Genomic DNA, 26,349 nt, shown 5'->3' with positions numbered 1-26,349 from the left:
GATCTCATCTTTTAGATCTTGTTCGTTGGAGGAAGGTGCTGGATGGTCAGCGACCTTGAAACCCTCCTTCTTTCTTATGTCCACAGCACTAAAGGTGGCTTGTGGCTGCTTTGCGTGGTTGACTTGTTGTTTAGGTGGAGGTGCTGGACGGTTCTGGACGGGAGCCTTGTATCCCTCCTTCGTTCTAATGTCCACAGCCCCAAAGATGGCTTGCGGCTGCTTGGCATTGTGCACCTCTTTTGTTGGAGGTGCTGAACGGTTCTGGACGGGAGCCTTGTATCCCTCTTTCGTTCTAATGTCCACAGCTCCAAAGATGGCTTGCGGCTGTGTGGCTTGTGGCTTGATGCTTGACATAACTTCGACAGTGCTGGACATTTTTTTTGCGATTTAAAGAAAATTGTAAAAGAAAATGAATTGAATGACAAAAAAGAAAGAAAGCTATAAAGAATCTCTCCTGAGCAGCTGGTGGTATAAACTCAGGGATCAAAGGCACTGTTGAGGGATGACATCATAAAGTTACAAGCAATGGACATTCTATTAAGGGGGTTTCCATTAAGGGAGCCAACGCCCTTAATGGAAACTCCCTTGTTAAATCATGGGTTTTTGATGCAATCCATCTCCATGGATACAACAGGGACTACAAAACTACAACCAATTGTCCAGTAAAAGACTACAAAACCCAAAAGGTCAGCAGTGTTGTCAGAACAATGGCTGCAGTCCAGCTCTGGGCTCAACCAGAAGCTTGGTTAACAAATCAGACTTGTCATATACTTGTTTTGGGTTCAAATGAGGACGGTTGTTAAGCACGTAAAATACTTGCGTGACCTACAATTAATCTATTTTGACTACATAAATGGAAGCAAACATTTTAGGAAGTGACTTATTCATTTTGTTTAGTTAGCTTAGCATAAAGACTGTTAGCAGGGAAAAAAGAGCTACCGTGGTCAGACACACACACAATAATGGTGCTTTATGTATATATCTATATATATGTTTGAAGAAGATGGGCGCTTTTATTCAAACAGACATCACTGTGAGTAAACAGAATAGAAAAGTCGACACGTTCCACGGGAAACATACAACCGTCGTGTCGCACACAGTAATGTGTGTGACACGTCACATACTGCGCAACCAATTCAACAAACGGGAACCGGGGTGATCCAGTGGTGTGTAAAGAAAAAATAAATAACATACTGATCAACGGTGTATTTACATGTCGTGACGGTGGCTTTTGTTGCAAGTAATTCCTAGCATTTGTTGAAATGATTATTCCAAAAGAAAGAAAAAAAATTGCAAATGGCATCGGTCGTTACGTTGCACATAAATGTATGCTCAATTAGTTTTGACCTGTCCAAGAGACTGTCTAATCTCTCTAGTTTATTTTTTGCATCAGGTCTTGAACTGTGTAATAAGATCACCATGTTAATAAAGATCACCTTCATTATATAACACTGCTATATGCACAGGATATTGTCTTTTTCACCATCCTGTTTGCTAGAACAGGCACAAAGGAAACAAAGAGACACTTATCAGGCATGCACAGGACAACATGAGAAGCAAAACGTACCAAGAACTAAGAGAATCTCTCAGGGGACACTGGAAGGTGAGAGACGGCCACAGGAAAAACAACATTCCCGATTTCTTTTCCTCAAAAGAGTCAGTATATTAGCATGTAGGCCGGGTAACAAATGGGCAGACGACACTGAGGTAACAGAGAAAACACAACGGCCGGCGTCTCCTTCAATAAATCGGCCTCGGCTGCTTCATGCTGTAGTGGGCCTCGGACGCCGACACGTACGCCGACTCGGGGAAAAAGTCCTCGTGGAACTCTGCCAGAAACCTGAGAGAGAAAGAGAGGACGGGCAGGAGAGAGTGCAAGAAGAGGGGAAACCGGATGAGATTGGTTTTGTTCGTCAGACACGATTTGCTAAGAAAAAAAAGAAGAAAAAAACCTAGAACAAGGAAAGCGTCTCAACCGTCACGTCCCAGTTGACTTCCTAGATATCCCTGGCTCATTCCACATAAATCCCAGACCCCTTGCCCTCTGCCTGGGGGTATATATGTCAGACACAAAGCCCTCTCATCCATCCTATACCATCACCCCCCCAGAGAACCAATCGCTCGGACAGAAAGACAGAAAACACGAGGATGACCGACCAGCAGTCAGCGAGGGAAGAGTGAAAGGTCCCCCCCCACCCCCCTCTTCTCCTCCTCCTCCTCCCATCTAATCAGTAGCGGGGAAAACTAATCCGGAATCTTCTTAGTATCCGCTACTCGGCCAAATCCTCTAAATCTTGCCATCTCATCTTAGCTCCACCGGTCTTCCTAATCTCAATGCAAACAAATTATCCTCATCAGAGGAGAATTTAAGAACGCTTTGACGACGAGCAACAACCAAGACGACCTAATGGATGAATAAGAAGGGGTGTGTGAGACTTTCAATAAATGTAAAGGTTATTCAAGCAAATTCTTAAAAAAGAAAGAAAAGAGAGTCAATGAAATTCATTGAGAAGCATCGAACAGGTTTCAATGCATATTTATTCATCTGATTGGATTTTTTTCTTGGGGGGGAGGGGGGGGGGGGGGGGGGGGGGGGGGGGGGAATGTTATTTGGTGCCAGAAACTCAGGCTTGTGTTAATCTTTATTGCTGTAAATAACACAAGGCAAGCCGCTTTCGGCGTCCACATTGTATATCAGCATAACGTGTGCGCGCACACATACTTAATCAGAATCCTTCTTGCGGAGAAAGGGAGAGTGAGAGATCAACTGTGGCCAAATCCCAGAATGCACTGCACTTCCGTCTCTGCGAACGTCAAATCAGTTTTTGCCCGCTCGGCACAATTTGCCACGAGGCCGATTTGCAGAGCAAACGGCACACAAAAGGCAATCCGTTTTTTTTTTTGTTTCGTGTCCGGTGTCCTGCAGAGAGCCTCCAACACGGTGAAAATATGAATCAGTTAAGAGAGAGAGAGAGAGAGAGAGAGAGAGAGAGGATTCCTGCATTGAACACTATCAATACTGTCTCTGCGACTTATGAGATTGAAACTGCAAAAAAAAGAAGAAAAAAAGTAATTTACTTTTAAGCACTTCGCTCCTCGTGCAAGTTATTGTCTGTACCATTTTACGGAATAATATTCAGGCGCGAGGAGATGCGCCAGTGATTTGCGGTCCAGTGCCACTGGAGTGGATTAAAAGACTTTCTACTCCAACTACTGATGACACTGCAATGAAGGCTTTCGCCAAGAGGAACCGCTAATGCCGCTGAAAAGAACGAGCCGTTGGCGTTGCATTTAGTGTGTCACAGTCCCGTGTTGACAATGCCGCTTCACAGCCCTTCTGTCACGCCGCGAGGGGGGAAAAAAAACCCCAAATCTGTGCAAATCACACAATGCAGTCGATTGGCGTAATCGCACACTGTACACACCGCTCTCTTCCCACAAACCGACACGAACGCCAGCTCCAGCTATTTCCAGAGGACCACCCCGTGATGCTCCTGGCACCGAGTGCGTGAGCGCCCGTTTATTTATTTATATACATGGTTCGGCCGAGCGGTGGAATAAAAGGTAATTTTGGCTCTCACGGGGGTCTCAGGTTTGGTCCCCGTGCCCACTCCGTGGCGTTGCTCCACAGCACGGCTTAGTGGCCGAAGGCGGTACCGCGGGCGCTTGATTAGAGAATGAGAGGGCCTAAATCCCCCAGGTTTGGGACCGGCTGAACTGAAGATCGCTCGGGAGGATTTAAAGATTAGACTCCCGCGCTTGTGTAACGCCCACTCATCTCCCTCCCTCTAACACATGCTCTTTCTCACTCCATCTCTCCCTCCCCGCATGTTCTCGCTTACTCTTCCTTGCTTTGCTTTTTTTTCCCCCTGTGTTATTTCAGTACATTAATAATTTCCCGGGCAATAACTTTTTTCTGTCTGTCTAGGAATTCTGTTGTCATCCGCCGTCTTTTAATATCTTGCTCTTACTCCGCTTCTGTGAAACCAAACACTACGTTAGGGGACTGCGAGTGAGGAATTAACTGTTTGTCAAGGGTGTTCTAGAGATTAATGACTTCCAGGTTCATTGTGGAATGAGAACTTATTGCAGTCACCATTGAGCTTTAATGCTTAGCTCGGTCAAACCGTGGTTAATGGACCGTGCGGGTTATTACCAAGGAGCATTTTAAGTCAAAGTGCTTCCTATTTTATGTCCCGTTAATTGAATGCAGTCTTTCCAATGATTCATCCTTTATGGAAATTCGGCATTATTTAACACAGTTTCTGTCCCCCCTGATGGCACGATCCATTTTTTAAAGAGGGTGAGATGTCAATATTATGCCATGAATGTTTCAGTGAAGGGACTGTGAGCCGTTATGACCGAGGGACCCAAAGATTGGTACTTCCCCATCTGCACAGCGTAAAGAAACTTGAAACCTGTGCTTTAAGCTCTTGAACCCATTTTAATTAAATCATCGCTGTCCCTCTCTTGCTAAAGCCCTTACCTCTGAGACCTCTTTTATGTAACGTTTTTTTTATAGTTTTTTTTTAAAGCGGATACATTTGATTTGAACACAATAATCACTTACCTGAGAAAGAGTTCCACATGCTTGACCAGGGCTCGGAGGTTCCTCTCTGGGATCTGCATTTTTCCTAGGATCTCCGGAAGCTTCACTGGAAGAAAAACAAAAAATAAGACAGACAGTGAACATGGGAATAGGAAGAAGTTGCACCACAAAAAAAGGGACTGCAATAAAAATCATAAAAATAAAAGGGACATTTATGAAATCAGTGAGAGCAACGTGATACGAGACACCAACCGAAAAGCCGCAAGAGGTGCTGTGCTCCGTACAGGTAGGAGGGTGGCGGAGGCTGGTCATGCAGAGGGTAGTTATCAGGAGTCAGCTTCCAACTTAGGACCTGGTTGGAAAGGACGAAAGGAAAAAGTACTTTGAGGTTTCAACCTATTTCACTTGTCAAAACCACGGGCCGGCCGGACTGAATTAATTATCAAACTTCTCTCCCTTCTATCCTAGTGTCCTTAAGCATTACATTGATTCCCATCCAGATAATAGTAGGTTCATCACACACACAAACACACACTTTCATCACCTCATTAAGCTCATTGTTTCTCCGGCTCTCGAGGCCGTAGAAGGGCCCACTTCGCTCTTTGCTTGGCGTCAAGGGCAACGGGGAAGATGAGCCACTGTGCACTGGGGTTTCTGGGTAAAAGGTTGAAAGAACAGAGAAACGGCACCGTTAAAGACACGTTCACGCGGTGTTGCTTATCCCTGCTGAAATATGACAGATGTATGCGAGCAACGGAAACCTTTGAGGGCACAAAGTATTAGTTCTTTGGGCACTTGGAAGGGGATGAATGTGAGAGCAGAGAAGTAGGACAACACCATCTACTGGGCAAAATGGGTTACTACAAATACAAAAGTTTGTTAATACACTTGACAATATTACATTGAATGTGTCATTTGTATTGACATCATTCTGACTAAGATAAGGCCAATAAAAAATAAAAATAAAAAGTATTATTTGAAGTGGTATTTCTTACTTCTGTCGAGGTTGAGGAAGAACTTGGGCTGGGATGTGGTGTCGACCAAACGGCGCTTGAGCTGCGGGGAGGCCGTCGCACTGCCTCCACCTTAATCATTACACACATTGTATCGATACATGCACAAGCAGCTCACAAGTGTATGCATTGTTTTTTTTGTGTTTTTTTTAATCACACATATTACAAATAAAGCATACAAAAATAGTAGTTTCTAAAAACAAGCAATTACCTCCACTGCTTCCTTCAGCGGGCCGGTCGCCTCCAGACGTGTTCCTGGTGGAGCGCCTGAGTGACTGGGACTGGAATGAGATACAGTCCATGTCAGGGTGACGCCGGCGCTTCGGGGTAGGGGCTGTGGCGGTGGGCGTGGTGACGGAGATGTCGCTCAGTGCAGGCTGGCTGTCCGTGGACTGCGGGGTGGGTGGGTTGTGCCCCAACGGGCTCGGGCTGCGGTCCCGTTGGGCGCTTCAGATACACACGGGAGGAGACAAGGGCTCAACAGTCAAATGCAGCCCACCGCAAGCCAGGCAGTGGGTTTTCTGAGACAAAACGGAGACTTGATTTATCGGCGCTCACACTCACTTGCTGGAGCAGGGGGAGCTTTCGTTGACGGCCAGGAAAAGCCTGGAGGAGCTGACCTTCTTGAACTGGGCTTGTTCACAGGGGTAGAGGAGGATCATGGGTAAGGTGAAGTCAAACGTGATCCTCAGGCCGTCGACCATCTCCTTACACAGCTCCTCACTAAAAAAAGGAAATTAAAGAATTAGTTGATGTGCATAATCACGTTAAGCCACCTCAGCTGGGCCAGACGTAGAAATCATCCTACCGACATTTTGGTAGTCATACAAATGGCGAGCGCGGGCTCACCTCTTTTCTGGAGGGACTGGCTGTGGGCTGCTGCTCTGTGTGGTGGTCTGCTGACGCCGGTACCTCTCGTTGGCCATGAAGGCTTTGTTGATGGCAAAGTGCTTGACGTAGGACTCGAGGATGTGCACGACATTCGTCTGACAGGGAACCATGACCAGCTAGGTGGGGAAAGAATATGGCCAATTAAGGACACGCCTCAGGTCAGTTCAATGTGAGCAAGGGTCTCCCATCTTCCCGCGCCTACCGGATGTACCAGTATGGCGATCTTAACAAAACACCTGCCTGGCATCGGCCGCATGTACCTTCTTTCTCTTGTTGATGTAAAAGCAGTCATCCTCCAGTTTCTTCTTCAGAGCATCGGGGATGCTGATGTCAACGTGGACGATCTTCTCTTCACATTCCCTTTTGACATTAATGTCGGGCTCAACCCTCTGAAACACATGAGATATGACCCTTCAGGGAAATGGTCTGCAGAAACGAATGTGCTACGACGGGAACGGAGGAAATAAAAAGTTCATTTTCTGGTGGCAGATAACATCAGCTCAAGGCCTAACATGCAAATCTTGGTCTATATATGCAGAAGTCTTCAATGGAAACTGAGCTGATCCACTTCACCATTTTGTTGATATCCTCAGAGAAGGTGCTTTCCCCGCTATTCGAAGAATCAGGGTCAGAGTCGTCCCCGTCACTGCTCCCCGAAGATGAAATCAAACCTAGAGACGGAAGAATTCGGAGGGATTCATTTGATTGCAGGCGGGAGGCTGGGAGCAAAAAAACACAAGCGGCCGGAGAAGGCTTCCTCACATGCGTCATCGCTGTCGTCCTCCTTGGGCAGAGGCTTCAGAGACGATTTAGTACCAGACTGACGACGCCGCCTCTTGGCCCATCCTCCCTTTCTCTTCCTACCGCCAGGAAAAAGAAAGAAAAAGAAAACGCACACGGTCTCAGCATCAGTCTCGTCTAAAGACAGAGCAAACTAGCAGAAAGGTTGAATCCTAAAGCACGTGGACACGGAACAGACGTCGGCATGCAGTGGAGTCACAGGTGTCATGTACAGTGTGTTCGCAGGCGCGCAGCAAAGCTTTTCAAGCCTGATGATAAAAAGTAGCAAAAGCCATTCTGTGATGCTACTCTCTCTAAATCAGAGAGACCTACGTGATACACATGCAAGAAAATACACTCGGCGATCAAAACATTTTGGATGGCGTTGACCTGCGTGGCTGAATGAATGAACATAAGATGAACTTACATGCGACCTAGAGCTTTGCGTGCCAGTTTATGTTGCAATTTACGGTTTTCCTCAGAGTCCCTTAGGACATGATCCTCTGCAGCCCAACGATCCCAGCTACCCAAACACACACACACACATTCAGAAAATAAAAATGAAAATCACACAGACCTGCATGGGTTGACAGCAGTGTTTTCACATCTATTTCATTACACAAGTCGATGAACATGAGATTTTTGCAATGATAAACACTACAATGAGTATGGCATCTTTAAGTGTGTGGGGAGGGAGGGGGGGGGGGGGGGGGGGGGGGGGCAACAGCGACTAGTCTTACCTCCTGTTCCAACCGTCGAAGTGAATCAGGAACTTTGGGATCCTTCTTCCAAGTTCATCTTTAGAAATCAAGACATCAAGGACCTGTGATGTGAACGGGCACACGGTAAGAATGGTTCTGCTTGCTCAAGGCTTCTGTGGGTTTTGAAGGACACTCCAAACTCAGGTCACATTAAAGTCTGCAGAGTGTATGTGATTTACTCACTAACCCATGACACGAGACTTATACTTTCAGTTCCTTGAATTTAAACAGGTAGTTTTTACACATTTTGTTGTGCTCCCTGATGTTCTTCCCAAATCACGATATTACATAATAAAACATTGGTTCCAAATTATATTCTGAATGGGGGAATAGCTATTCTGTAACTATCATAACCTATAACCTCATGAACTGCGACGTGACTGACTTGCAGTGTAGCTCGGGACTGGAAGGAGATATCCAAAATACAGCAAATGTCCAAACCCAATCACACAACACGTATCCCTCGTTAGCGGCTAACAGGCCAGCTTTAGCACTGAAACGACGCTTACAGATTTAACGTAACCGTTCACAATAAAACGGAGCATTCCTCGTCCTCTTGACACTTTAAGTGTGATTTTACATTGTTTAAATAATTAATTTAAAACACGTGGAGCTTCTCACGCCAATGCAACTCACGGACATGCAGTTCGGGCTAGAATGCGTCGATGTAAACAAACCCTCCGTTAGCGTTAGCTTGCTCGCCAGCAGGTGTTGCGGTTTAACAAGCGACCGTGTTAGCTGGCGACTCTTAGCCGAACGCGCCTGTTGTTGTCGTAATTACGACAGCTGTTGAAATAGGACAATAACACGCAGCTGGCCACGTGAATGCCGCATTGTTTATCGTTTCAAAACGACGTCAAACCCTCTTATTCAACAGCTGTCGTAAATACGACTAGAACAGGCGCGTTCGGCTGAAAGTCGCCGGTTAACACGGTCGCCTGTTGGACCGTAACACCGGCTGCGACACTACAGTCTGCGTTAAACACATTCACAATGTTGTTTTGTTGCTCCCACGGAATGAAAATGAAAATAGTAAAAGCAACAGTACATTTGTTTATTTGCTGTCGGCGTTATACTACTTTGGGTGAAATACCACTTTACTATTAATGCCATATAATATGTCTCTAATGCATGCATTGGTAATAGTTCTCGGCTGCAACAGCATATCATAGTTACTAACGAGCTTAACCTCGCGTGTGGAAGAGGAAACGTGTGTAACGAACGAACCCGGAAACCAACGCAAGTAACTGTTGACGTTTCATCGCGGCACATTGTGCACGAAACTGACAGTTAACGTCATTTCATTGAGGCCCGGGTGACTCTTCACACGAACCGGCCCCGCTTCTTCCTAAATTAAGCATTCGTTTGGCCCAAAAAAGTCGAAAACACCCGAAGAGCCACATTGCGAATACAAAGTATTACCTTAGCGTCATACAACACTTTCGCCTTGCTGGGGTCGGGTTCAAAGCACAGGACTCTTTCTCCTTTGCGAAATGAGAACTTGATTCCCCGCGAATTCATTTGTTCATGGCGACGTGTGTGAGAGGGGGCATCAATCTGGACCCTATACACTCCTTAACCCTTTCGTTGCCAGACGCTTTCCTGCGAGGGGGTCTCTCTCACCAAAACACACGTTTGGAGGGATGGCGCTATTGCGGGATGAATGCAACATCCACTTGCTGCCTTCAGGGACTCCTCGTAATTTGCCCTATCGAACCTGTGGGTTGTGGAATATGGTTGTGAATGCCTTTTTTTTTTTTTTTTTTTTTTGCAGTACACATTCACTGCAAAACCAAGCTGGAAGCTAATTACGAATGTAAAGTTAGGATGTGAATAGCTCACAATGTCCACATTAGGTTTTTATTATTAATTTAAAAATAACGAGATTTTAAGAGTTTATCCAAATATTATTATTCTCATGATATGCGTCAGTGCATTAGGCAAAACTCAGCCGAGTAAATACATTAATGTATCGACTATGTAGCATTGTATTGCTTTGTTGGATCATTTATGTATGCAAAAATAACTATACCCGATATTTCACAGAGCACTGAAGGCAGCATGGAAAACGCAATTCATTAAGTTGATATGGTCCCTCACGGACACTGTACTGGTAGTGTAATTTCAGAAAGTGGCCAGCAGATGTCGTAGAGTACGTTGAACATACGAGTAGTTTGACTCGGTGAAAGGTGCATAACAATAAACATAGAATGAAACAATATAACAATAAAAATATAATAAAAAGAATAAACGTAGATCAATATGTAAATATTACCATGCAACTAATTGGCCTTCATCCGGTTGGTAAATTAGATTGAATACATATGATTAGTACTTTTTTAGCATGCATCACGTTTTAACAACACAGCAACACATGCCTCGACTACGGGTAGCCGATGTCTGTGTGGACCATGTGTATGAGTTGCATCATGAATATCGGTTTAGAAACTATAATGCTCAAAGATCCATAGCCCTTTACATGTGTTCATGTATTGCCTAACAAACATGTGAAACAGATTTCTTACTATATTTCACCTGTGTTTATCCCATTATAATCACACATTTGACCATTTTCTGTATAATCTCTCACTAACGCCATCTGCGTCCGTTTAGGGGTCCATGACATGAGAATGATTAGGAACCAGGAATTTATTGAACTATTGCAAATGGCCTCAATTACAACTCTCCTGATTCTCAGATGAAGTATATGTATTACACTATTAGGCAAACCCATGGTATCGCCATACCTCATAGTTTAGAGAGGGAGCCCTTTCCTTGAGGCACAAGAAGAAAAAGCATGTCTCAATAATCTAATATTCCTCTTCATTGTAAAAATATGTTGCTCTTACAGGGATGTTTACAGTTGCAGCCAGGGTACTCTCCCTCTCCCTCTCTGTGTCTCTCTGTGTGTGTGCGCGCGCGCGTGTGTGTGTGTGCGTGCTGTATTTGTCTTGAACCCTGCAGATTTGCAAACCGATTCAACCACTTCTGTTATCGCTGAGTTTAATCACGTTCAGAAATCTGGTTAATTCAATTTTTTAGTGGTATAATATGGAATAACGCTGGAATTAATTGTCTTTAACAGATCAAAATAGAACATATTGCTGATTTATGATTTATTATAATATGATTTATTATTTCATAGTTCAACTCTAACGTTTCCTTTCGAGACCTACTCATTCATATCTGTCCAGCAGGCTCCGACGATGAAATGTGCACCGATCCACAGGAAACCACGTCTCTGCTGATTGGTTCTCCTTCCCTTTGACTCCTCCCCACACTGATGTATTTTGACAGTCCCATCAAATGATCACTGTTTCCCATTGAGCGTGCTCCGCGGTTAGAATACGCTGCATAGCGTGAAGGCAGCAACAATGGAGAGAGCCAAGGATGCTGCGACGGTCTACGCCTATACATCTGTGGCACATTATCTTCACTTATCACGTATGCACTATTGCTCCATATGGCTGTTGTTCTTGCTCCCCCCTCCCCCAATTGGAGTGTGGTCACAGTTCAGGGCAATACCGCCTCCTTCCTCCCCAGGTGATGACTGATTTCAATAAACTCTCCAAACGCGTAAGACCGTGTTTTTCTTCTTCTATAATATCCCTCTGTGTTTACCCCCCCCCCCCCCCAGCGGACTGTTTTTAGAAGAGTCAAATCTATCTCAGCTGTTATCGGTGTCACGTCACGTACTGTGCTGTGTGCATACGTGTGTGTGTGTGTGTGTGTGAGGCATGGAGCCTCCTTCTCAGGGGCTCCATGCCCCTTTTCATATTTCCTACACTTTCACACACCGGGGCCACACATGCTCCGTCTCTCCCTCTCTCTCTCTCCCTCTATGGCAGAGTATCTCTTTCTCACACACACACACACACACACACACACACACACACACACACACACACACACACACACACACACACACACACACACACACACACACACACACACACACACACACACACACACACACACACACACACACACACACACACACACACACACACACACACACACACACACACACACTCCTTAAAAACAACACACACGCACGCAGAACATATCTCTACAGCCTCTGCATCACTGAGCTCCTCCACGAGCACCTGTGCCAAACAAAAGGTCTGGAGCACAGCCCCGTGCGCAGGTGTATAAAGAAAGGCATATGAATCCTATATGGCTCACTTATGATCGGCTAATAATAGCCCGCAGCAGGCTTCACTGACGGCGAGGTGGGTTAATGGGAGGCGAGGATTAATATGTCAATTTCCACTGGCTAAATCATGTCTTTCTGTCTTTTTGTGCGCGCGACCTCCCGCCTCTCTGATGATCTCTTCTGTCTGCTCGCCTAATTGTGACAATTAGCTTATTAATCATAGAAATTTATATATATATATTCCAAAAGCACCAGGAAACACTAATGAGGTTCAGTTCAAACTCTTTCCCATCGCGGGTCTCGAACTCGACTCTCAAAAAGTCGTTAATAATAAACTATTTTGACATGAAACCAAAACATACAGCATGCAAGAGCTGATATAAAGGTTTCTGAACCCCCCCCCCCACCCCCCCACACACACGCACACTCACACTTAGACGCACGCGCGTGCACACTTCAACTATGTTCTCACTCCACTCTAGTTTGGGAATGCTCCAACTTGAGAGGAAACGAAGACTCGCTCTTTCTCCACTTTACGCAGCGCCTGCAGCAGGATGCAGCGCATTCCAGCTCTCCACCAGCTCGCGCTCGGACCTTTTCTTTTTGATGGGGAAACACTGAACTCGTGTCTTTTTTCGGGGTGGGGGGGTGGGATGGAGTAGGGCGGGGGGGACGCATTGAGCAGCGCTGACGTGAGATTAAGGAGACATGTCTTCCGCTCAAGGACTTCTCAACAGCGTCTTCTCCTGCTCTTCTCCTGCCTCCAAAGCCATAACCAAACGGAGGCTCCGCCAAACCCGGAGCCTGGACCCGGCTATCATAAGAGACTGTGACACCGGGACCGACGCACCGTTTTCCGGAGGGGCGGCCGCGGACGCAGGTGCGTCTTCGGAGCGCTTGGCCGTCAAACCGACTTTACGCACCAGACTCCCGAAACTCAAGGAGCCCATAGCACCGTCCATCTCCTCTCCCTCCATCCCTCTGGATGTGTCGCCGTCCTCCAACTTCCACTTCGACTATGACTTTGTGAAGCGCCCCAAAAGGAATACCGCCGGGGACTTACCGTTTCTGGTGAGGGGGCCCGGGGCAACGCCGTCCGGGAGCACCGGCACGCTGTTCTCTCCGCGGAGGTGGCTCCAGAAGAAAGCGCAGCCGTCCAGCTCTCACGCTTACGTCGTGTGGAAATCAGAGGTAACAACTTGTTGTTTTGGGGTTTCTAACTTGGATTCCAGCGCACGTGCGTGCGTTTCTCCTTCTGTGGCTTTTATTTCAGGGTGGCACAGTTGTTTTGAATGTGCAGGGTTCAGTGCTGCTCTACAGTCATCAGGGAAACAACCACCTGCTCCTATTCCTTCACGTAAGTTCCTCATTATTGTGGCTCCATACTAAAATGATGTTAGTAAAAAAAGTGGAAAGAACACATAATTCAGCAGATGTTGGATCCAACTAGTCTCCATGACAGCTCCTGGAGCAGAAAGGCTCTCAGCAGACTGTGTCAAGCCCCACCGTATATGCCAGCAGACACATGTGTGCTGAACATCTTCCTTTCCGTCTAGCCAGACTCTGCAAAATGCATGTTTATTTTCCATTCTTGGACACAGAAATGCATCTTTGTGCATCTGGAATGTCCACCGGGACCCGAGGTGTCTGGTGGAGATGCATGGAGCCTCAAACTGGATGATTTATGGCTTCTTCTTTCTTTTTCTTTTTTTTTTTTTTGAAGAGGGGAGTGCTGACCTCTGCACTGACATCTGCACCTGAAAGATGTCCGGTATCGAGCCACCATGCACAACTGGAGCATGTTGTCTTGGTCTTGCCCAAGGGCACGTGGGTAATTCATGGGGGTGTGGGGGGGGGGGAATTCGCTTCTCCTATACACCTGCATTTGTTTCCCTGTGCTTTTCAGTCCTCACACCCAAAGCACGCACTGGGAAAGCTGAAGAAACTCTTATGGGGAGCTGAGGATTAAATAAATCCAGCAAAATCTCCCCTCCTCCGTTGTCAACATTGGGCTGCTTGGGCTTTTGTCTTCATATCGGCTTTAAATCGAGTATGAATGAGGGGAGGGCAGCGCATGAAATCCTTACCAAAACATACTTGGGAGACTTACTTTTAGCAGGGGGGCTTTATAGGCTGCATAGTTGGCTCGAGTCCACATGCACTGGTGGGAAGTTAGGATAATTCTCCTTGGTATAGACGCTGCCTTCCACACCGAGTGTGTGTATACGGCGTGAGGGACTCGAGGACCCGTGGGCCCGGGACTCGGTTCTCACGACTGCGAGCGGTCTCGGGGTCAAAACCCGCACGGGCCCACCAAACAAACATCTCTCCCGTTATTTCCTTATAACAAATAGCTTCTTTCTTTTTCTTTTTTTTTGCAGCACACACAGATGTGGAGAAACTCTCAGTCAGCAGTTTCCCACCGCTGCAGCTCCGTTTTCCATGCCCCCCCCCAACTCCCCCCCCCTCCCTTCCTTCTATGCCCCTATACCGAGGATAACATGAGGCCATCAGTTTGGAGTCATTAGTACAATCTGGACCGGGACGTTATTGCTCGTAAAAATACCGAGCCGAGACGTGTTACTGGTCTACTGGGGAGGTTTCGTGACTCGAGGCGTAAACCTTTTCTTTTGTGTGGGGGCGGGAGGGGGGGGGGGATAATTTGATTTATTTGCAATGCACCTTTTTTTTTCTTCTTTTTAAAAAAAATGCAAAACAAGCATTTCACATAATAAACGGGAGGTTTTGTTTTTGTTTCCGTTTTTATCTTAAAATGAGATTTGCGTGATCTTTTTTTGAAATTTAAAAAAAAAAAATCTTCTTCCTCCGTTGTAAAAGAGCTGAAAGGTTTATTATCACAAGGGGCTAAATTAGTGGTGGAAAGGAGAGGGACTCCTTCCCAATTTCAACATGGCCGACCCACCGGGAGAGCGCGCTTGTCTCTCGTGTTGAAATTGCACGTCGACGCTTAACATTCCAGTCAGCTGTCAGATGTAAAACTAGCATGATTGAATATCTTTTTTGTTGTTGTTGCATGGAGTCACACTCCAACATAAACAAACTCGAAGCTCATTAAAATGGTCCGGCTATTCTAAATGCTCCTCTAGCTTTCTGCTCCGTAAACCACGTGAGGGTTAAAAACTGTGAACAGTTCATTTTCACGTCGTCCTCACGGCCGCCAATCGGTGTCCGATAAATGCAATATTACAACTGTTCATAGATTCATAGTGCTCCATCAATAACGGCTCCCAAACCGCCAGTATTTCTGCTTTCATTTCTAAACGAGGGCAGCAATGTTTTTTTTGGGAGCTACGACCAGAATAGACTCAATTTCATTGGACAAAGTCAAAAGAAGTCAAAAGAAGTCAAAAGAACTAAAGGCTTCGTCTGAATTCTATCAACAGGTTTCACATGGAGGTGCACGGCCATGCGTCGCAATCTATAGCCGACGTTTTGCTCTGCTTGAGATGCCACTTTCAATGATTTGCATGTGTGCCACTGAGAGAGCGTGTGTGTGTGTGCGTGCGTGTGTGTGTGTGTGTGTGTGAGGCAACCTGTGCAGACGCGTCTCGTGCTACATGCCTTTTTAAGGACAGCGAGGCAGAGGGAGAAAAAGCATGGGAGCGGCATGAGACAAAGCGGAGACGCGTAACGGTTTACACACACACACACACACACACATACACACAAAAGCAAACAGTCCGACAGTTTTATTGGCCGTGATTGCTTCAGAGCTATTTTCCTTTTTCCACGGTCCGGTTGTGGATGTCGAAAGAAGAATGACGCAAAAAGAATCAAACTTCAGAAAGTCGGAGGAGGTCTCGGTGTTAATGCGGCGTGGAGGGGGGGGTGGTGACCCGGGGACTTCTTGGGGTTTTTGGAACCCCCCACATGGAGTTGGCCCCTTCTTATCTGCATGTTCTCGCCAAATAGCATACGTGTTAAAAGAAAACGTCGAATGTGGAACTTGCGGCGCGTGAGGCGCGAACGCGCTCCTTCGCAGCCTTCGCCCGAGGCCAAGCAAGACACGGGCCCTCGGGGGCGAGAGGAAGCGGCGGTCGGCTAATTCGATTCCCGGCTTTGTTTATAGGGGCCGCCGCAATGTTGACATTGTGCCATGCTATTTTTAGAACCACTCTCCCCAATGCTTCGGGAAAAGAAAGGGCCCCAAAAGTGAAGAAAACCGTCTCCAAAAGTGTCCTCCGTTGTATCGCTTGACTGCTTCTAGATAAAACCTAAAACCTTTTGCTTTCTCCTGTAAATATATGTGGCTGAGAGAGAGAGAGAGAGAAGGCATCATTTGACTGTTTAGTAAGGGGTGTCATATATATCTTCGTGTGGAACATTTACAATGACAGTCGCTGACATGTTGTTGCCATTCTTTGAATTCTCCAGATGCCCCCGCGTTGATTTGTGTTTACGAGTCATCGCTGAGCCACGTCAGAGCACTCCGCTCTGCTGTTTGCTTTCTTAGGATCCCTTAATGTGTGTGGGTGTTTTTAAAAAATTTTTTTTAACCTTCTTCTTTACACTGGATCGGTGCAAACGTGTTCATGGCCGCTCAGAGGATGAACCCGCATGCCCTTTTTTTCCCCTCTGTAGCGCCTACGCGAGGCCAATCGCGAAGGCAGAGGGTTCAGTGAACGCTCACCTCAAAAGGCGATGGACTACATTCATCTGCACGTCCATTGAGAGGCATGTGCTCTTCCCCTTAAAGGGTAACATTTACTACATTCTGCAATGTTACCTAAACACAACCAAATTGCCAGTTTGTTGGCGGATTGGGTGAAATATTCTTTTTTTTAAATTATGGAATCCCCCACATGCCGTGTGGAATATCTAAGACAAATTACATTTGGGTGTGCAAGCTTACTCCTCATCTCGTAAAAAGCCCCCCCCCCCGCATTTTTGTCAAACACTTGAGCATGAACTGCTGCACAGGTCTGCCATCGGCGATGCTTTTCAGCCGCGTAAGCCGGGAGGCGTTGGCACAGGCCATTGAAGTGTTTCCTCCACGTTGAAGTGTTTACGACAACGAGGTCGCATTTCTCCAAGCATTGGAAGGAGACGCTGCATCAAAAGCCTCCAATCAGAAACTAGGAGGAGGGACTGCGCGTTCGGGGAGGAACCTCCGGGGGCCCTTTCAGGGTGGACTAAAGGTCATCGTGCCCTGGCTGTCAGACGCTCATGGACGATGGGGATTTGATGCTTTAATGGCGGAAAAAAAAGAAAAAGTCTCCACATCTAGCAAACAGAGAGGCCTGAACTTGTGAACCTAACTGCTATCCATTTTTGCCTTTTCCTCCCTGATTTCCTCCCCAAGTGAGGAGGCTGCGTTGGAGGAACAAGACCTTGATGGTTCGACGTCCTCGGAATGCAAACAGAAAAAAAACACGCTACCTCGGAGGGGGTTTTCGGGCCCAAAAGATGTGCAAGTCTCGCTCATCTAGAGAGTTTTTTTTTCTTTTCCTCTCTTTTCTCGGTTTATCGCAGAGCGAGTGGAGTAGGGTGTCATCAAAACACCAACAACCGTGATGGAGTGCAGGTTTAACTTTCTTGGCTCACAGCAGCGTGTTTCTCACATGGCTCTGTTCACCGTAGTCTTAAAAAGTCACGGTCCTTCTCATCTGTGCAGGATTTCGAGATCATTCAACCCACGACGTAAAAGGACCGATTTAAAAAAAAAGAAGAAAAAAAGGTGGATTTCCTCCCCGTAGCTGCGTTCACAAACCACCATTGGACCGGCCGTTTTCCTGTTGCTGGACGTTCCTATAGTTACGGTATAGATGACCTCTGCAGCGTGCTCCATACTACAGTCCCCCTCTCCTGGGAGCAGCATGGTCTGCATGGGGCCGTAGTTGGATTACGGCGCTTATTAAGTTTAACGGGGCCTGGTTGTTAACGTGTGCGACCGACTCGACGAGGCCGGAACAACGGGGACTAACATGACGCACGCTCCCTCGGCTGAAGTATAGTGGCATCTTCATGGACGTCGTGTCGCTGCGGAGGAGGACTGAACGACACCGACTTTTTTGTTGTTGTGTGTGCTGCAAAGCGATCCATATTGGTGCCATAAAGCAATACAAACAAACTATCGTAGGCAATGCGGCTCAGAGGCCAACGGGATATGACGTCAACGTTTGAGACGTTAAAGACGCCTCCATACTGTATAATGTGGGTCGTCTCCATATACCTCGCGGGGGCAATCGCTCTCAGTGATATTCCGCTGACGAGAACCATATGAAACAGCGCGGGTTTGTTTGGCATGTGTTTTTTTTTTTTGTTGTGGTTCTCTTTTCTCCGCAATCTCGCCGTCTCCTTTGGGATGTTTTTCTTTTCGCAACAACAACGGAGGAGGAGAGCGACAGCACTTGGAAATGGAGACGGCTGAAAAGTAAACATTAATTTCCGCAGCCAGAATCTCTCAGTCTGGTGCAGATTAAAGCTCTGCTCCAGTGAGAAAGCAGCAGTGTTGAGTTACGTTCAGTGTGTGTGTGTGTGTGTGTGTGTATGTGTGGGAGAGAATCCGAAAGGCAGTGGGGTGGATGATCTAATTGTACATTTTTCAGTCTTGAAGTCAAAAACAATGGCCATCCCCTTGTGTATCTGTGTGTGTGCGTGTGTGTGTGTGTGTATCTCTGTCTGTGTGTGTGTGTGTTGACAACTTCCCATTTATGAATTTGTCTCACTAGTATAAACTCTGGTGATATTATATACACACACCCACTCTTTGTCTGATCTTGGAACAGTAACAGGAAGATAGAAACAAGAAAAAAATGTGTATTAAGTGACCTCTCATACATTTAATAAGAAACCCGCAATGAGGAGAATGGACAGTTATTTTTCATAAACAGATTGGATATGATCTTAGGTGCTCTAACGAACGGCGCACACGTTTATTACAACCACAGAAGAAGTGGACATAATCACTGTGACGTCACCCGTTGGTTTGTGGGCTGTAGTTTGGGATTTTGTCCGTCGCCATCTTGGTTTTTGTCAGTCGCCATCTTGGTTTTTGTCCGTCGCCATCTTGTTTTGTTGCCACCGGAATGACACAAGAGGGCAATAATATATATATATATATAACAGTTTTTGCTCAGGGGCGGTGGACGCACTTTGGGCCTGTGTTTCAGCGGGCGCAACCATCTTCACGGGGAGTATCGAGAGGAAGCTGCGCGTTCATATCCGGTTGCAAAAACGAGACAAAAAAAAAAAAGAAGAGCCCAAAGAAATAAAAATCAAATTTTGGGTTTCTGATTTTTGTCGAGCTACACTTTTCACGGGACTGTTGGTGCCCAGTCCGTCCTGCGTGTATTAATTACTTGGACATGCCCCAGAGCCATTTGACCTCAGGGTCACGCCTCCCTTTGCCTACTCATTTATAACTCAATGAAGCGGTTTCATGCTGTATTTACTGAGGATTAGCAGAATGCTCCTGCTCACACACGCTGGATTCATGCTCCTCCGAGAGCTCCGCTTTGAGAATGAATACCTGCGAGTGTGTGCTCGCTTTTTACCTCGCAGAATTATGTCCGTCGATCAAGCGTACCCTCAAATATTTGGAAAAATAGTCTAAATAAGGGTTCTGGAGTCATTGTGTGTTTTTCATCGGTGCGCCCCCCTTCATTTGCGTGAGAGTCTCCTTCAGTTTAAGGTTTAAGGAATTATTTATTTGGAATTCCAGGTCAGAGCTTCATGCCGAGGCCCCCAGGGCTCCTATTGAAGAAAAAAAAAGGGGGTGGCTACTAACTGAGTGGCCCCCGCCCCCCAACTTCCTGTCCTCTTCACCCTTTTTTTTCTCAGCCTGCTTTTGTTTTTTCATCACAGAGGCTTTACTCCTGCCCTTTCTTGACTTTTATTGCCTCACTTTATAAAGACGTCGTGGCTACACTCCCCCCCCCCCCCACACACACACACACACATTCTTTCATAATCTCATGTTTACGCTGAATGCGGCAACTGGAGCAAAAAACAAAACACGAGATTGATTTGACTTTTGAGCTGGGAAACGCATCCCTGAGTTTGTTGGACTGGGTCCATCTTCGTTGGCCGAAAGCACGCAGCTTCTCCGCCAATGGAGGCCCCTTGGAACTGACCTGCCCCAGAGGAGCCGAGGGCCAAATCAGTGTCATCTGTCAGACTGCAGCGTAAAACTCCCTTTGTTTTTTTTAGGGTTTAGGTATAGTTAACTCAATTTCCATCACGAAAACTTGTCCTCGAGGATGAACCGTCATGTTTTCATGACCTCTCGGGGTCAAAGTTCCACTTCAAGAGGGCATTTTGACTTACTGGGAGTGTTCAAGATGCCCAGGATTCATCGTTTGAGTTTTGTTGCAACACGAGATATCTAATCATCCGTTTGGCAGAATTTAATTAAAACTTGGACTGTGAAACACCAGAACTGGTGAGAAAGAAACCGCCATCACGGAGCTTCACGCCTTGTGGAAAAAGCAGCCGATGATGAGACTTGAGGAAGCTGCAACCACCACGGGCATGTTTCCTTTTGAATGAATACTGAACTAATTATCAAAACAGTTGCAGATCAACTTATAGATCGATCGATGAGTTGTTCAGCATCTGGCCTATCTACATATTCTAAAAACAGATGTTGACAGTGGTTCGCACACGTGATTCGTCATCAGCCGACGCTTGTCATCCTTCAAGCCCATGTCGATGTGTCCTTGGGCAAGACACTTAACCCCAAAATGTCTCCCCTAGCTGTGCCTACGGTGTGTGAATGTTAGTTACTGATGTACAGGTAGAACCTTAGCCCCTCCCATCAGTGTATGAATGGGTGGATGATGTCATGTAGTGGGAAAGCGCTTTGAGTGGTCGGAAGAGTAGAAAAGTGCTCTACAAGTACAGCTCCATTTATCATTCCTCACTCCCATCTCGTCAAATATGGAGGAGGAGGAAGGCAGATGGAGATAAAGAAAGACAACTTGAACCCTGTTGCGATGAGACACACACACACACACACACACACACACACACACACACACAGCGTTCACTTCTTCTTCCCAGCTTCTTATCGCTGGCTCGGTCACAAAACCCGAGGAGGTCAGTCGGCTGCGTACATCTGCTGCACGTTTCTTTAAAAAAGGGGTCAGGAGGTCAGTCGGGGAGGGGGTGGGGGGAGGCATGTTTTCAGGAGAGGACACTGTACTGTCTAACGGACCGGCCGACCGCCTGAACATCTGTTCAGAGCATATAGAAACAAGACAAATGACCGACTCTTATGAAAGCAAAATCCTTGTCAGAGATATAATATAATATATGACTGCAGGCCCCTGAAAAGCAAAGTGATTTAAAGCAGAGGACCTCTCTCACCCGGCTCCATCAAGGGAGCAAAACAGAACGAGACAGCAGGCATTTTAGACACAGCCGGAGCTCCGTGGCTATAAATAGAAAAATAGCTCAGCACTCAACACTCAAGTTCCAAGAGGCGAGGCCGGGGAGAGTCATATCGGTTGCAGGTGTGTGTGTGTGTGTGTGTGTGTGTACCTGCAGTTTTAAGTCAGAGGGACCTTCAAAGTGTGATCATTTGCATCCACTTATCAGAGGCCAGCTATTGAGAAAGCAACACACAAAAAAAGTTTTAAATGCCATCTACTGGACATAAAAATAAAACAACTCCTCCCATTATGGTGCTCATACATGCCACTTCCATCACAAATATATTACACCAAAAAAAAAGATATGTAAATAATCAAATTAAAAGGGTTGCCATGGCACTTTTTTATTGAAACACAACCAAGTTTCTTTACTTATAATGTGCACATGTCAATAAATTCATCCTTTCTCAAATTAAAGATCTAAGAAGCTGCTATTGCGAATAAGATATGCATTTAACTGTCAAATATTGTCATGTAGATTAACAGCAACATACTGGCAGCAAGGTTACCCATGGCTTATTGATAAAGTAGTACTGTAATCTACAATATGTTACCGTAATAATACCGGGAGAAGGTTTGCCAGCGCATTACAGTTTTTCCCCTACTGTAAACTTTTAATAACATTAATATTCATTTGATATACAATGAACTAAAACACTATACGGTGCTGTATTTTATTGAATTTGGTGGCAGCACGGCAAGCCAAAAATAATTTAGTAGAACGCATGTGAAAGTGCAGATTTAGAAAAGTACATGTAAGGAGTTGTTTTTACCGCTAGAGGGCGCCAGTCAGTTTTAAATAAACCTCCCCTAAATTGAGAACGTTCGACACTTTCTGGACACACACACACACACACACACACACACACACACGCACACAAAATGATGATCAATTACAGTAAAAATGTGGGTGGGCCCCCGTCACAGCTGCGCACATCTGTCTGCTCGGGCCTCTCCGTGTCACAAGTATCTTGCGAAAACATTACAATAGCCGATAGCAGCTGCAGGCGGAGCATATTTCACAGCACCGGGGGCCAAACGAAACTGTTTGGGACGGGGAGGAGGAACCCAAACAATTTGATCCCGGGCCCTGGAATGTGTTCGCTCTAAAAGGATTTTTCAACAGGCTGACAACGTGTTGCGGACCGCAAACATTTACACTAGAACCTGGAGACTGGAACTGCTGGTCGTCTGCTGGGCGCTCGCACAACCAATGCATGCATAGATCCCCCTGCCCAATAAATAAATCACCCCTCCCTCCTTCGTATACTTTAATAACAATTTTACCAATAAAAGCGTCTGGTAAATGTTGTTATTATTACACATTTGCAAAAGTATTCTCATAAGACATCTCCAGTGGAGTGGACTTGATTGTACTGTCACCAACACCCACATACACACACACACACACACACACACAAACATAACAATGTGTGTTTGTACTGCTTTAGCAGGGAACAGCGTCACTTCCAAGCAGAGATCAAATTCTCTCCTGCAGAGCACCTTCCCAGAACATTAGTGTGTGTGTGTTAGAAAGAGAGAGTGTGTACATAAGATATTAGTTTTTAAAAAGCAGTCGTCTCCCACATAAATAAAAGCAGTATTGTTTTAGTTTAAAAGGAAACGTGTGCCATGGAGTTTCTAGTCAAACGTTGTAAGCACGCAATTAAGAGGCTAAAAAGATACTTACGTCACTTTCCTATCGAAGAGAAAGAGCACCATCAGCTCGACAAGGTTTTGTCTTCCTTTCTGGACACCTGGCGTCAAGTAGGTCTCACCCCTGGAGAAAAAACAACAACATTCCATCAGCGCAGGAAGTGAAGCGTTTTACATTTCCAGCGGCAGCGGCGGCGGCTTGTTTGCAATAAACGGAAGAAGAAGTGGGCGGTTGGCATTGAGCAGCGATGGCTCTGACGAAAGAAAAACAACCTGTGGAGAGAGTGTCTCACCCCCCCCCCCCCCTCCCAGGATAAAGGCATCGGTCATGTTCTTTTGTCTTTCTTTTTTTTTTTACGTTTCTATCTTTTTAAGTTCGCTCTATTTCAGAAGCCCAGATGTCGCCGCTCGCCATCTTATCGGGCCTCATTATTTCAGGCCGAACACAAAGCAGATGCTTTAGATTCTAGCGCTCTTCCACTCCCAAGACACTTTAAAATGAAACACAAAGGGGGGTTCACGGATGGATGTAGCAAATGTGGATTAGCATGTGGGATGCCCGCTTCGAGGAGAGGAGAACATCTTTATACGGCGGTCTTCTTCCCAGACCGGAGTGTGGCGACAGAGATGCCCCGTGTGCTTTCGGGAGATTAAACCATGAGGTGTGTCGGTCTGGTCCCCCCCCCCCCCCCGCTGAGAGCTGCACGTTTGCCGTGATTTGACCTCATTGGAGGTTTAAGGGTATGAGCGTGGGAAAAAACGGGAATAAACGTCGCCGGAGCAGAGATAAGAAAAGGGCGAGCGAGTGAGAGACAAGAGAGAGAGAGAGAGAGAAGAGGGGAGGGAGAGAGTGAGGGTGCAGTGGAGAGATGGGGTGAAAACACACACACACACACACACACACACCTGGGTTGGATTAGCTTGGGCTAGCAGGGAGGCTCCGTGTTAATGGAGATTTAATAGGCTCTGAAATGACTACCGCAGTCGTGTGTGTGTGTGTGTGTGTGTGTGTGTGTTTGTGCTTGAATTCTGTATTTCTTTTATGTGTACCTGGGTGTACTCGTGCCTTCTTGGTTTTATGAAGTTATTAAATCTTTCCACTTGGCTGTTCCCGCTGACAGCCGGCCAGCGGGAACAGCCAACTCGCCGGGCAATCATAACATAACCGCACAAAATAGATGTTTGGATTTGGTTCATCGTTTTGCAGGATTTAGTTGAAAGGATGCTGGAAAAGTCGTACTTTTTTTTTTTGTGTGTGGGGGGGGCGGGGGTGGGGGTGAAAATCTGACAATGACGCATGCACACACAAAAGAATGATGTGGTATGAGAGCAGAAGTGAACAGGTCCCGGGGCGCATAATGCAACTGCATCCAGCTTCGGTCCGTCGCCGTGGCAACCGCTCGGGCGATGTAAACACTGACCCCCGGCTGCACGAACAGAGAGAGAGAGAGAGAGAGAGAGAGAGAGAGAGAGAGAGAGAGAGAGAGCATCCTTCTCCAAGCTCAAGCATTCGGGAGATAATTCATATGTGTTCATGGGCTCTGACGCAGTTTCTTGGCAAGTGGACTGAAATTATTCATGGAATTTAGAAAAATAGAGCAATGAAGATGTTGAGAGGTGCAAAACGCCGGCTGCCTTGAACGCCACTCTCATCACGGCTGCACGATGTTATGTGTCGGGGGTTGATTGATGGGAGTGGCACTTCCATTTATATTTTCCAATAACACATTCAGCAATGATTCCTGTGCAAAAAGTATGATCTCTGCAGGTCATATATTGTAACTCAATATGCACTGAGAAAAAAAGAAGCCTAAATCATGTTGAGATCATAACTTTATTTCTTTTTTACCACTGTGTGACAGAGACTATTTGGTTAAATGCAAGTGCAGCAAAAAATCTGAAATATTAAGGCTCAGCGTCGACCTCGATATCGAGAAAATTGGGGAATTGGGAATGATTTATGCTGACTTTTAAAATCCTGCTTCTCAATGTCTGCACAAGTCACTTTTTTTGAAGCAGATTGTGGTTTTAAAGTTTATAAATCACAGATTTGCAAGATGAAATATTGCAAACGTCTCCAAAAGTGAAAAAACTTTATATGCTCATGATATGGATAGCTGGCTGCTGCGTTAAACGGGAACAGAGTCAGAGACACCGAAGGGATTTGCTCAGAAAATTCCATTTTGTGACAGAATTTTTTTTTTTTTTTAAATATAAATAATATGACAAGCTTGGTTGACCCGCCTTCAACATGTTTACGTGACTGTCAAGTCCTAGTTTGGGGATTCCTTTCATATAGGGATGGACAACTACTCCCACTCTAACACACACACACACACACACACACACACACACACACACACACACTTACTTCATGGTTAAAATGACCTAACGGAGGGAAAAACTGCTGCAAACCCAGCTTGTTTGTGTGTGTGTGTGTGTGTGTGTGTGTGTAGCATGATATGAGGTGGTGGGAGTGTAGGTGGAGCCAACAGGGGAGTCAAGCTTGGATTCCAGCCGCATTCCAGAGATTGAAAAATTAAAAAAAAGGGATGGGATGGATCCGTCAACCCCCAACTCCTGTCTTCCTTCCACCTCTTTTTTCTTCGTCTCATCATCCCATGCCTCCACCCACACACACCCGATGTAGACTGAGCTGTGTCATGTAGATAGGCCAGATGCTGAAGCTCAAGTTAAATCGCATGACAATACCGTGTGAGAAATTTTGAGTTTGAGGTTGTTCGTTTTAAATGAAGGTTTTTGGGGAGATTGTCTGGCAGGTTAACTAACAGGTTTCAAATGACAGAGTTTTTAAACATTCACTTCCTCTCACCTACACTTTGTTGTCCTGGGTTTTCGATGAGTTCTTTTCTTTTTGCCAATATCACAAATATAGAATAACAGACTTAAGTAATATGAGCATAAACATCCAAGTCATGCATGTAGTGTGTCACTGACTTCTTACTTTAGTAGTAAAGGAACTGCCGCTGCCCAATTTTCTGCATATTCGGACGGATCAACAGGTTTGTCCCTCGGCCACGTTATCGACGGAAGGATAAGAGGCTGTCATTTTGTACGCGCAGCATTCCTCCGAGGCTGCTGTGTTTATACCGCACGCTAAATATTTACACCCCGAAAAAAGCGAGAA

The 26,349-nt window shown here is 46.0% G+C and overlaps 1 protein-coding gene across 8 annotated transcripts; it reads right to left on the bottom strand.

Moving 5' to 3' along the window:
- Positions 1 to 987: 987 nt before the first annotated feature.
- LOC117745327 (male-specific lethal 3 homolog) lies at positions 988 to 23,427 on the bottom strand. 8 transcript variants are annotated; one of them, XM_034553616.1, is made up of 16 exons: positions 23,236 to 23,427; positions 21,655 to 21,718; positions 13,214 to 13,535; positions 7,974 to 8,056; positions 7,661 to 7,756; positions 7,216 to 7,313; positions 7,027 to 7,124; positions 6,714 to 6,842; positions 6,412 to 6,569; positions 6,127 to 6,285; positions 5,774 to 6,009; positions 5,545 to 5,634; positions 5,094 to 5,203; positions 4,802 to 4,901; positions 4,571 to 4,655; positions 988 to 1,840 (listed from the first exon to the last, which is right to left on the bottom strand). In XM_034553616.1, coding segments are annotated over exons 5-16 (1,365 nt in total). In that variant the 5' UTR covers positions 7,663 to 7,756; positions 7,974 to 8,056; positions 13,214 to 13,535; positions 21,655 to 21,718; positions 23,236 to 23,427; the 3' UTR covers positions 988 to 1,740. The 8 variants fall into 8 exon arrangements, with proteins under 8 accessions (XP_034409507.1, XP_034409473.1, XP_034409515.1 ...); XM_034553582.1 differs by lacking the exon at positions 13,214 to 13,535 and adding an exon at positions 9,417 to 9,711; XM_034553624.1 differs by lacking the exon at positions 13,214 to 13,535.
- Between the last annotated feature and the right edge of the window lie 2,922 nt (positions 23,428 to 26,349).

Source organism: Cyclopterus lumpus, chromosome 2 (genome assembly GCF_009769545.1).
Source record: "Cyclopterus lumpus isolate fCycLum1 chromosome 2, fCycLum1.pri, whole genome shotgun sequence".
Classification (NCBI taxonomy): domain Eukaryota; kingdom Metazoa; phylum Chordata; class Actinopteri; order Perciformes; family Cyclopteridae; genus Cyclopterus; species Cyclopterus lumpus.
Note: the sequence above shows the minus strand (reverse complement) of the source record. Positions and strands in the feature narration are given on the sequence as shown.